Genomic DNA, 12,997 nt, shown 5'->3' with positions numbered 1-12,997 from the left:
GCCCCATCCTGAATAATTCAGCCTTAAAAGTCATACAAAATAGGTATATGTGAGAGTAGAGAAGGAGTAAAAGCAGTGGCAGTCAAGTGCAGGTAATCAGAGCTTGCATAAGAAGTAGGGCCTCCATGGAGGGGATACAGTAGAGGCAGTTGCCCAGTGGGGACTTTGAGCACGAGGAGGTGAGGACAGTGTCCATGAAGTAAGGAGGTGAGGATAGAAGGGGAAAGAGCAGTAAAACACAGGGTGTGAGAATTTCAGTAGGGGGAGGAAGATATCTAAGTAGGGGGATGGTAAAAGCGCAGAGTAGGCTTCAGTGAGATACCACTATACATTCACTTTAGAATAGCTAAAATTACATACTGACCATACCAACTGTTGATGAGGATGTGATGCAACTTTTAAGTTTCATAGATTGCTAGTGGAATGTAAAAAGGCACAACCATTTGGAAAACACTTGGTAGCGCCTTAAAAAATCAGTATATACCTACTCTACAACCTAGCTGTTTGACTAATGGTATTTACCCACAAAAAAGGAAACTTTACGTATACACAAGGACTTATTTATCAATATTCACAGTTTTATTTGCAATAGCCAAAAACTGGGAACTCATTATCACCTGAATAACAAAACGTGGTATATCCATACAATGAAAAGCTAGTCAGCAATAAAAAGAACCAAACTATAAATATACAACAATATGGATGATTTTCAAAATATTTATGATGGAAAAAAGAAGCCAGACCAAAAAAAAGTATGTACTACAGGATTCCATTTACATAAAAATATGGAAAATGCAAACTATAGTGACAAAGATCAATAGTTGCCTGGGATTAGGAAGCAGTTAGGAGTGGAAAAGGATATATTACGAAGGCATCTGAGAACTTTTAGGGGTGATATTGTCATTATATTGATTGTGGTGATGGCTGCATGTTGTACACATATAATAAATTTCATCAAATTGTATATTTCAATATTGCAGTTTACTGTATGCCAATTATATCTCAATAAACCAGCAAAACATTTAAAAACCTATATGGAGTGTAAAAGTTGTTTTTTAAAAAAGAAAAACTGGTAATAATAATGACAGTAACAACTACTATTCACAGAACACTTACTTGTATCATGTACTTTTTTATTCTAGTACTTTGCACTAATTATTTAACCCTCAAACACCAAAGTAGGATATGTATTATTTTTATGTCTATTTTAAGCCACAGAGGTTAATTTAACAAAGATCATACTATCAGTAAGATGTGGAATCAGATTTAAATCTTGGTAATCTCATTCAGGGTCCAAATTAACTTTATAATGTTAGTTTCTAAGGCATGGGGAATTTTTATGTTTGGAACAGTTACAAGAAATGTATACATGCGAGTGTTTTCATTGATCAGAACATGCACATTTCCTATGCAGAGATGAAGAGGTTACCTTACAAAATACATTCACTTAGAAATTTACAGTACAAACAGGTTGAAGTATAAATTACATTCCTGTACCCACACCCCATTCTCAGCCTACCTCCCTACTGGCTTCTTGGCAGGTTGATCCCTAAACCAGTTATTTGTTTTTTTTAAAGACCACAGCTGCTGATTATAAAGGAAAGGATTAGAAACTGGACCACATAAGAAGGTTTATACATGAAACAGTCTACTTAAAAATTTCTCTCTCTAGCTCCCTAAGGGATTAATAATCCCTCCAATGATTTTTTTTTTTTTCCAGGAAAGGCATACTAACATACATTTTCAAAAGCAAAAATCTGTCCTCCTTCAGGACAATAAGCAAATATCTACTCTAACAGAACAATGGTAAGAGAGGGAAAAATGATGGTAAGAGGGGTGATATTTAAGAAGATAAAACATACCTGAATTACTATATATTTTAAAAGTGCTTCAAGAAAATAGCTTGTGAGATCTTCTTGTCCTTTGTCTCCTGATTGTGGGGGGACAAGAGGAGTGATTTCCTCTATAGTGACTTGAGCTATCCAAAGACAAAAGAAATGTTCAGTATAATTACAAAACAAAATTAACAATGAAATAATGTGGTCCAAAAAACATTAACTGTAAAACACATATGCAACAAATACTGGTTGAAAATGTTCTAATGACTGAAGCTTGAAATAAATCTGAGATCATCCGGACAACCATCACAACAACCATGAAGTTTAATAACAGCTGTTTCATAAGCCCTTGACTGAGATAATGTGACAAGGATGGACAGACAGATATGAAGGGCTTAAGAGTAAATCTTGCTTGAAAAAAAACTTCTCATGATATTTTAAAATTCACATTAAGTGTGTCCATTCCAAAATTCCATAGTATGATGAGTAACAGCAAAAATAATGAGCTTATTCATCAATTAAAGGACAGAGTACTCTAGTAATGACCACGATTACCCTTTAAGGTAACGCTTTATTCAAAAAAGGAAATGCTATTTCCCTCTCAAAAAGAAAACATCTTAGTTCCTTGATTACAAAAGTCCATGTATAAAATAAGAAATATGTACATTTTCAAAAATTTTCAAATATTCAAAAACATTCATTGTAACAACCGCAAATTCAAGAAAACCAACAACTAGCTGAATTCTCTTAAATATTTCCTAAGCAGCACCTAGTTTAGTACAGGCATATTCCTAAACCTGTTTCTCAGTAAATATTAGCCCAGTAATTAAGTTCACAAAAGTAGGTTTCTTTATAGTCCTCTTGGCACAAAATAAAATACTCTTGTACTTCAAAGTACATCCAAATTAACTCAAGGATACAAGAGGACTTATGAGAATTAGAGATGAAAGATAAATGTAAAAATGGCTTATATTAACCAGGTGTTTCTGATGCTTTGATGCCAGAAGACTTGTTGGCCAGGGAGAGAAGAATGGCCCTCCCAGGGCTGGCTAGCTAATTCCTAGAGATCATAAACATGGGCTGGAGAACATTCCTTCCAGGTGCAAACCATCCAGTCCAGAGTACACACCTCTACTCCCCACTTCTATTCGGCCCTCACACTCAAGGCCACTATTCCCCTCACCTAATCACCCAGGTACCTGAGTGACAATGAGGGAAAGCCCGTTTGCACCTGAGCCTGCTAAAATTATCCAAATGAGCCGCAGAACTGCTCACACTGCCTCACACATTCTACCTACAGAAATCATATAGGCTCTTGCCTATGATACCCTACCCCTGATTGACCCTGGTACTTCCCCATGTGGCCACCCTCCCTGGTGTGGCATGCCCTCTCCTCTTGGGAACTGTAACTATATATTTTTTTTTAACGACAATCATCTGATCTGTTGGCCTCATTATACCTAAAAAATAATAAAACCTACATTTTACAATATGGCCTTGAATTACCCAGTTAATAAATGTACAGACATTTTAAACCTATATTAACTACACAGAAAATTTTAAATACTAATGAATAAGATCTCATGAATCTTACTTTCTTGAAGGTTGAGTGGAGGATTAATGAGATTATCTAAAGTTCGAGGTCCATGTTCAGATTGTAGTGCTGAAAATCCAGGAATTAAGCAAGAAAACATCCAAAGTTGTTCTTTGCTACAGTTATTCTGAAGAGCTTGTAACCATAATAAAAAAAGACGAACACCTTCCCGCCTGATCTAAAATAAAATAAAAACAGTATTTTTACTTACAATGGAAATATTTTCTTACTTTTAAGGCCAAAATTCTTTAGATGATTAGAGAATGTTACTTTGCAAAACAGAGGAAGGAAAGAAAGAGGGAAAGGAAAGGAAGAAGGAAGGAGGGAGGGAAGGAGGAAGAGCTATTACATCCATGTCATTTATTGAGCTCTCATTACTTGTAAAATTAAATTCATAGATTTGAACAACTACAGAATAAACTTGGCCTCTTACTACTGAAAGCCATAAGGTAATCTTTGTTCTATAATTTCCATTTGTAGAAAATCAGAAAATCATTTCTGATGGTCTAATACAAGAAGAAAGAGGGCAATAACTGTTCCTTGCTATAATGAGTTTGGTAAAATGAAGAATCGTAATGGGGATCCTGGTGCACTGCTAAATTAATGTTCTTGTCCTTAAAAGGCTTACCACTCTCTGAAATTATGTCATGTACTTATTATTTCCTGCTAACCTGCAAAACAGAAATTGTGACCTATTACTCTATTCTAAGCACCTAGAACAATAACCCATCTACAGAAGACAACAAATATTTGAATCAATGCATAAATTCTCTCCCATGAAGAGAACAGGAAAAGACAGAAAAACATTCAAACTCTGACAAGGAAAACATCAAGTTCTTCACTAACCTAACCTCACTGGTAGCTTTGGAAATTGGCCTACCACAGCTTGGTAAACGGCCACTGTCAAAGCTGTTCAACAGCTGCCAACCTCACAGTTTAGGGAGATAACAAGATAACAATTAGGAAGACTTAATCCTTCATGCTCTTATTCCAAGCCTTGACACCAAACCTACCTACAATATGAAACTTTCATTTAACCTATAATGAGAAGCCTTTAGACAAGGTAGCTTCTCTTATAACAGCACAATGAGATAATGAAAAAGAAATAAAACCAACTTTTTAATATAGATCCTTTATTTCTCTCTACATCTAAGCATAGTTATGGTAATATAAAGAATAATTTATTGAATGATTAAATAGTTTTTATCTTCTGGGATCAGAGAGTAAAGTATTTCTAGTGAATCACTCAATGCATTGGCAAACAACAGTTTTTCTCTTTGTTTTAAGTTTATTACTTTGAGAGAGAGACAACAAGGGAGAGGCAGAGAAAAAGGGAGGGGCAGAGAAAAAGGGAGAGAGAATTTTAAGCAGGCTCCCCAGCATCAGCACAGAGTCCAATGAGGGGCTCAAACCCAAGAATCATGAGATCATGACCTGAACTGAAACCAGGAGTCAGACACTTAACCAACTGAGCCTCCTAGGCACCCCAACAATAGTTTTTCGATAGCCTAATCAACCTAGTACATATTTCACACATACTGAGTATGTTGCTATATTTTAAGTCAATTCACTTCAATTAAGTAAACAATTCAAAATTCTTTAGGAAAAAAGTTGATGTAGGAAAAGTAGAACAAGAGACTATATGCTTTACTCAGTTTTTAAAAAGTCATAGAAAAGAAAGACAACCATACCTTCAAGGAGTTTCCTGTGTGGAGTAGTTTCTTTAAAATCAATCCTGAAAAGAAGAGATGATTTTAAACATTCATATTTTCTTACTTGTTTCCAAATGTCAGAGTTCTCGGTCAGACTTGAAAACACTTTAAAACAAGTCCTTGGCAACCTCCAAGTTATTCTTGGTGACCCTGATATCCCTCTGGCCATAATCTTGGGACCAGAAAGGAATTTAAAAAGTCACCTTTACAACACATCATCTATTGCAATTAGACATGATTTATTCTATCAAAACAAACCCTAAACACAAAACTGCATTTAATACAACAATCTCTGTACATCTCTTATTTAACACTAAGAATATAATTAAGTACTTCCTCCATCACTAATACAAATAAAAACCACTGCAGAAAATTTTCATTTAACCACATAAACTTCTGTAACTCTAATATTCCCTAACAAACATTTTCATTGTACTAATTTTCTTTTTCAGAATATTCAAATCCATCTTTGTTTCTTTTAATTTATACAATATTTCAATTCTATAATAAAATACTAAAATTACATTAATAACCATCCAGAGACCAACCATTTGGTCTGAACATATCTGACACAGTCCTGTGTTTCTTATAATTTCGAATTTTCACTTATTTACATGATCTATGAGGTTTTATCTAACAAGTATCATTGAAGCCTCCTTTGAAACCATTTCAAATCATTCTCCTTCTTTCCTTCCCCAGAAAAAAACTGTCCCAGTCTTTATCCAGATTTTGGTATTAATTATTTCCAAAAATATTTTCATATTATGAGTATTTATTTATAAATCAATAAAATATTTAGAGTTGGTTTATATGTTTAAAACTTATACCAATAACAAGATTTTTTTCCACAGCTATTTTTTCCAATACTGTATTTTTTATTCTTTCTAATAACCTCAAGATTATACATATACAAAACACACAGACACAAAGATCAAGCCTAGATTTTATTTGGTTAAGTTTCAGTTGTCATACAAAAATAAGCTTTAATATTTCAAATAAAACTTTTACTGGGGGCACCTGGGTGGCTCAGTCGGTTAAGCCTCTGACTTCAGCTCAGGTCATGATTTCCCAGTTCATAGGTTCAAGCCCCTCATCAGGCTCTGTGCTGACAGCTCAGAGTCTAGAGACTGCTTTGGATTCTGTGTCTCCCTCTCTTTCTGCTCCTCCCCTGCTTGCACTCTGTCTCTCTCTCTCTCTCTCAAAAATAAACTAAAAAAAATTTTTTTAACTGTTATATCTGCAATTCTTTTATGTTCAAGCAAATTCATTTTCTTAAAGCAATACTATGTAAATCCCAGTCTTTAATCAACTCCCCTAAAAAAAAAAAAAATCTATATATGCTAAATGCAGTGTGGCATCATGGATTGGATTATGGAACAGAAAAAGAACATAAGCGGAAAACTAATCAAATCTGGTTAAGTTTGAAGTTTAATAGTTTTTGAAAAAACATACATTTATATGTATCATACAAAATAAGCCTTCCTATAAGTTATTTTTCACATCCAACATTAGCTTCTGAAATTCATCTACACTAATCTATATAGCTCTAATTAATTCACTTTAATTTTTTTTTTTCAACGTTTATTTATTTTTGGGACAGAGAGAGACAGAGCATGAACGGGGGAGGGGCAGAGAGAGAGGGAGACACAGAATCGGAAACTGGCTCCAGGCTCTGAGCCATCAGCCCAGAGCCCGACGCGGGGCTCGAACTCACGGACCGCGAGATCGTGACCTGGCTGAAGTCGGACGCTTAACCGACTGCGCCACCCAGGCGCCCCAATTCACTTTAACTGCTATATATTTACTATTCCATTATGTTCCAATAATCTTACTTATGTTAGGACATTTGGTTTGTTTTCAAATTTTTTGCAATTCTCAGGAATACTATAATAAAGGTTCTTGTTCATGACCTCCTGTAGACATGTGAATTTCCCCAGGATATATTACCAGGAATGAAATTACTCACTTGCAACTTCACTCAATAATAGAAAATTCTCTCTAAAGTAGTTGAAAAAGTTAGCAGTACTTCTAGTAGTGTATGAGAATGCTATGGTAACACATTCTTGGCAACACAAAATACTGGTGGAAGCTCTAAAACATATCTTCATAATGTTTTCATTTGATGTTTCTTAGTGACACCAAGCATCTTTTCATCATTTAAGTTCCTGCAAATTGCTTATGATATCATTTGTTCATTTTTCAATTATGTTATTTTGTTTACTATGAGAGTTCCTTATACATACTGCCTACTAATTCTATGTCACTTCTTTGAATTGGAAATATATACTTCCAAACAATTCAGCCATGTTTTTTTTGATTGGGAGAGAAAGTATCTTCTGATGTAGAAAAGTTTTAAATTTCAATATAGTCAATTCACCAATGCTTTTCTTAATACTTCCCTACCTTAAAGTAATAAAGATAAACCAACAGTCACTTTAAAAAGTTTTCAAGTGTTACTTTTAACAGTTAAGACCTAAAACCCATCATAAACTTATTTCTGTGTAGCAATAACAGATTTTTTTACTCAAATGGAGAGCCAGTTGTGGTACTAACTCTTTTAGGGTTTATAACGAAATGAAATGCTATCTCAATCATAATTCAAATTTCTATGTATAAGGCTAGGTCTTCAGCTGGTTTCCATGTTATTTTCCATTATCCACTTGTCCATCCCTACACGGTGACACTATCTTAATTATTATAGTATTATTGGGTATGGAAATATACAACAACACCATCTTCCTTCTACCATCCTTTTACTCTTCCATATACTTTGCCTGTGATTTCCCATATAAATTTAGGAGAAATCTGTTACGCTATAGTAAAAAGTCCCTACAGGAATTCTGAATGAGAATTTTTCTTTTTATACTATCAAGCCTATCATTCATAGATACTGCGTAAGATTCCATTTATTCAAGAACTTCCTTGTTCTTTAAAAATCATATCATTGCCACACATTAATCTTTTAAATGACTACAGAATACACATTCTCAAGCACACCAGAACATCATCTAAGAGAGACTATATTCTGAGCCATGAAATGTCTCAAAACCTTAAAAAGACTAAAATCACATAAAGTGTATTTTCTGACCAAAAACGAATTAAGTTAGAAATCACAACAGAAAGAAATCTGTGGTAACAGCAAATACTTGAAAATTAAAAAACAAAACAAAACAAAAAACCACTCTTTAACTACAGGTCAAAGAAACCAAGAGGAACATTAAAAAGTATTTCTGGGGGCGCCTGGGTGGCTCAGTCGGTTAAGCGGCCGACTTCGGCTCAGGTCATGATCTCGCGGTCCGTGAGTTCGAGCCCCACGTCGGGCTCTGTGCTGACAGCTCAGAGCCTGGAGCCTGTTTCCACTTCTGTGTCTCCCTCTCTCTGACCCTCCCCCGTTCATGCTCTGTCTCTGTCTCAAAAATAAATAAAAACATTAAAAAAAATTTTTTTTAATAAATAAATAAAATAAAAAGTATTTCTGGGGCACCTGGGTGGCTCAGTCGGTTAAGTATCTGACTTTAGCTCTGGTCATGATCTCACGGTTCCTGAGTTCAAGCCTTGCGTCAGGCTCTGTGCTGACAGGTCAGAGCCTGCAGACTACTTCAGATTCTATGCCTCCCTCTCTCTCTGCCTGTCTCCCACTCAGTCTGTCTGTCTCTCTCAAAAATAAACATTAAAAAAAAATGTTTTTAAAAACTTCTGAGGCACCTGGGGTGGCTCAGTTGGTTGAGTGTCCAACTCTTGATATCAGCTCAGGTCAAGATCCCAGGGTTGTGGGAACTGCACTGGGTTCTGCGCTGAGTGTGGAGCCTGCTTAAGATTCTCTTACTCTCTCCTTCTGCCCTACTCACTCCCCTGTTCGCATGCTCTCTCTCTCTAAATATACATATATATATATATATATATATATATATATATATATATATACACATATATATATATATATATTCAACTAAATGAAAACACAAGCACAACATTAAAACTTACAGGATAAGCTAAAACAAAGCTTAGAGGGAAATTTATTGCCTTAAATATCTGTATCAAAAAAGAAAAAAGATATCAAATTAATATTCTAGACTTCCATCATAAGAAAATACAAATAGACAAATTAAACCCAAAGCAAGCAAAACAGTTAAAAAATATAAAAAGCTAAAATGAAAACCAATGAAATAGAAAGCAGAAAAAGAACAGAGAAAATCAAACAATACCAGAGTTAGTTCTTTGAAATGGTCAACACTGATGACAAATGCCTAGCTAGACTGGTCAGTAAGAGACTACAAATTACACAAATATTACAATACTTGGTCAGGATGTGGACAAAGCGTTCCCCTTTTGCATTGTTGGTGGGAATGTAAACTGGTGCAGCTACTCTGGAGAACAGTATGGAGGTTCCTCAAAAAATTAAAATAGAGCTACCTACAACCCAGCAACTGCACTACTAGGTATTTATCCAAAGGATACAAAAATGCTGATTCAAAGGAGCACATGCACCCCTATGTTTATAGCAGCACTATAATAGTGGTAGATAGCAGCACTATAGCCAATAGCCAATAGCACAATAGCCAAATTGTGGAAGGAGCCAAAATGTCCACTGATTCATGAATGGATAAAGAAGATGTGCTGTGCGTGTGTGTGTGTGTGTGTGTGCGCGCGCACACACACACACACACACACTCTATTTGGCACTTTACATTTCTCTTCCGTAAAGTGAGATGTTTATTCTGAGATGTTTCTGAGATGTTTATTTTGAGGCTGAGCCCACTTTTATTTTTTTGTTTTATAGTTTTATCATCATTGCTAAAGTAAAGGAACAAAGAAATTTAATATGCCTTTTGACTGGTAATCTTTCATCTATATTTTTATCTTATACTCCCAGTAAGTAAAGTCCAGTATTCTTTATATTGTTTTTACTAAAAACTAAACCATAAATTCATTTGAAATAATGACCAGCCCATTAAAGAGCATTATCATTTATGTCATATGTCAAATACATATTTCAATTACTTACCAATACTATGAAACTGCCATCGCTGATGAATTCTTTCTGGAAGAAGTTGTAAAATTTTCTAAAAATCAGTATGAATAAAACAAAGAAAAGAATGAAAAGCAAGTAATGAGTCCACATTCTGTGCAATGTGAAAAATTAAACAAAGAGCTTATAATAAGCTTTTAAGAGTTTCTTATGTAAAAGATAGCATCACAAACACAAAACAGTATTTGAACTGATCTGACAGTACTTGCACTATTTCAGCACTGGTCATCAATATTTGAAAACACCAAAAAAACCCAACAAGCTATGCTAAGACGTGGAACAAGACATTAATGAAATTTATCTTTACAATGACGTGGAAAGTAAATATATTTCTCCTTACTGATTAAATACTTTCTCAAACATTTTTCAAAATGATCATTTACTATTCTTAGAATTTCTCTATTATGGCTATTTCTGATAAGTTTTAAATTCTTTCAGATATTAATATTAGTGACATTTTATCTCTGTGTAGTTCTTCCTATTTTTATAAAAGTAGGAGAAATATTTGGATTTCATAAAAATCAAATCAGTATTTATACTGTATTAAGTATTTGTACTGCGTTGATTCATGTGAACCCAAAAGTATTATATGTTATGATGGCTATAGGTATAATAACAATACTTAAAAATTCAGGATCCCTACATTTAAGCCAACACAGGCTTCTATCAATTGGGAATAAACACTTTTTACATATAATTCAAAATTTTACCTTTAATTCCCTTCACAAATTTCTTCTGTGTGAATTATTCTAGTTCAACAGCTTGCCTTACTATGCTGCTAAACTATGTTCTCAGTACTCATCCGCTTGCTGAATGAGTTTTGTATGTGTCTGTTGTTATTGCTGCTCTTACTACTATTATTATTTAGAAATTCCACTAACCAAATGTTCATAGTGGCCAAAGAGTAGACATTTTATATAATGATATCTCATCAAACCTCACAACCATCCTAAAAAAAGTTTATTAATCTCATTTGAAAAATGAGAAAATGGGCTAAGTAATGTGTTTAAGTTAGAAAGTGGAATTAATTCCAGGGGTGCCTGCATGGCTCAGTTGGTTAAACACTGGACTTTGGCTCAGGTCACGACCTCACGGTTCGTGAGTTGAAGCCCCACGTTGGGCTCTATGCTGACAGCTCAGAGCCCACAGCCTGCTTCAGATTCTGTTTCCCTTTCTCTCTGCCCCTCCCCAGCTTGTGCTCTGTCTCTCTCTCTCAAAAATAAATGTTAAAAAAAAATTTTAATAAATAAATTTTAAAAAGTAAAAAATCAAAAAGAAAGTGGAACTAATTTCAACCTTAATATGCCTAATTCTAAAATGTGTACTTTTGTATTCTGCCCAAAATACAGTATGCATGTTTTACACTTCTATCTTCCATTTAATATGATCTTCTTTAGTCCATCTCATACAAGAGGATCATGAGAAATTATAAAGTTCTTTACAGATAAATGCTGGTCCCACATGAGATACACAAACTTCTTTGCCTTTGCCCTCCTCATATTTCTCTGGCCAACAATTACATAATTCTATTTATTTTGGTATGGAAAGAAATGAAATTTAAGTTGAGAAGGTTTATAAACTACTCAAAAGGATTCCTAAATTATGACCATTATACTTTATATTAAAAAAATTTTTTTTAATATTTATTTTTGAGAGAGAGAACATGAGTGGGGAAAGGACAGAGAGAGAGGGAGACACAGAATCCGAAGCAAGCTCCAGGCTCTAAGCTGTCAACACAGAGCCCGACGCAGGGCTCAAACTCAGGAACCATGAGATCATAACCTGAGCCGAAATCGGATGCTTAACCAACTGAGCCATCCAGGTGCGCCTATTATACTTCAGATTTGACCCCTTATAAAATGTAAATAAACATGTCTTTTTTTTAATCTTTTTTAACGTTTATTCATTTTTGAGAGACAGACCGTGAATGGGGGCAGAGAGAGAGAGGCAGACACAGAATCCAAAGCAGGTTCCAGGCTCTGAGTTGTCAGCACAGAGCCCAACACAGGGCTCGAACTCACGAACCATGAGATCATGACCTCAGCCAAAGTCAGATGCTTAACCAACTGAGCCACCCAGGCACCCCAACATGTCTTATTTTTATGCGGTTAATATAAAGATGAAAGAAAGAAACCATGTGTAGTTTTAACAGAAGAAAACAGATTATGAATCCCAGATCATATTTTTAACACTACATAATGGTGCTTTTCATTCCAAAAAGAGGAAATCAGTTAATTTATAATTCTTAATTTTTAAAAATCATTATTAGTCTCCAAGGTAGAGGTCAGGTATTATTATTCCCATTACAAGGAGCAAAACATAAGCACACAGGTTAAATATTTTTTCCAAAAGATGGAAAACCTATATCTAACTTCTTTATATTGTAAGAAAATTTAGTCATTCATTAAAGACAAACCATTGATCAGTATGTATTTACATACAGGAAAATAAACATTGTTTTTTAATAGAAGGAATGCCCTAAAAGATCTTCTATGAACTAATCAATCCATCTCAGTTTCCTGAACAGGGGCAATCATGAATGTCTAAAGGAACATTTTCCAGAAATTACTAACTTGCTTTCTCTGCTGATACTTTTTTTTTAACTTCTTTTCAATCCTCATGTTTAAAAAATTTTTTTTTCAACTTTTTTTATTTATTTATGGGACAGACAGAGACAGAGCATGAACAGGGGAGGGGCAGAGAGAGAGGGAGACACAGAATCGGAAACAGGCTCCAGGCTCCGAGCCATCAGCCCAGAGCCTGACGCGGGGCTCGAACTCACGGACCGTGAGATCGTGACCTGGCTGAAGTCGGACGCTTAACC

The 12,997-nt window shown here is 34.9% G+C and overlaps 1 protein-coding gene across 12 annotated transcripts in view; it reads right to left on the bottom strand.

Annotated features, from left to right (window-relative positions):
- The window catches only part of RALGAPA1 (Ral GTPase activating protein catalytic subunit alpha 1), a 271,674-nt gene that overhangs the window by 207,871 nt on the left and 50,806 nt on the right, over positions 1 to 12,997 (bottom strand). For all 12 annotated transcript variants that reach the window (XR_015252424.1, XM_086709916.1, XM_086709922.1 and 9 more), the window contains exons 4-7: positions 10,150 to 10,207; positions 5,124 to 5,167; positions 3,433 to 3,610; positions 1,863 to 1,978 (exon numbers count right to left, since the gene is read on the bottom strand). Coding sequence is in view for 11 of the 12 variants with exons in the window: in XM_086709916.1 (XP_086566042.1) it covers positions 1,863 to 1,978; positions 3,433 to 3,610; positions 5,124 to 5,167; positions 10,150 to 10,207 (396 nt within the window). In the remaining variant the exon portion in view is untranslated. The remainder of the gene's footprint in view (positions 1 to 1,862; positions 1,979 to 3,432; positions 3,611 to 5,123; positions 5,168 to 10,149; positions 10,208 to 12,997) is intronic.

The sequence above is a fragment of the Puma concolor genome, chromosome B3 (assembly GCF_028749965.1).
Source record: "Puma concolor isolate L17-30 chromosome B3, mPumCon1.1.hap2, whole genome shotgun sequence".
Taxonomy (NCBI): Eukaryota; Metazoa; Chordata; class Mammalia; order Carnivora; family Felidae; genus Puma; species Puma concolor.
This window is presented reverse-complemented; position numbering and strand designations above follow the sequence as displayed.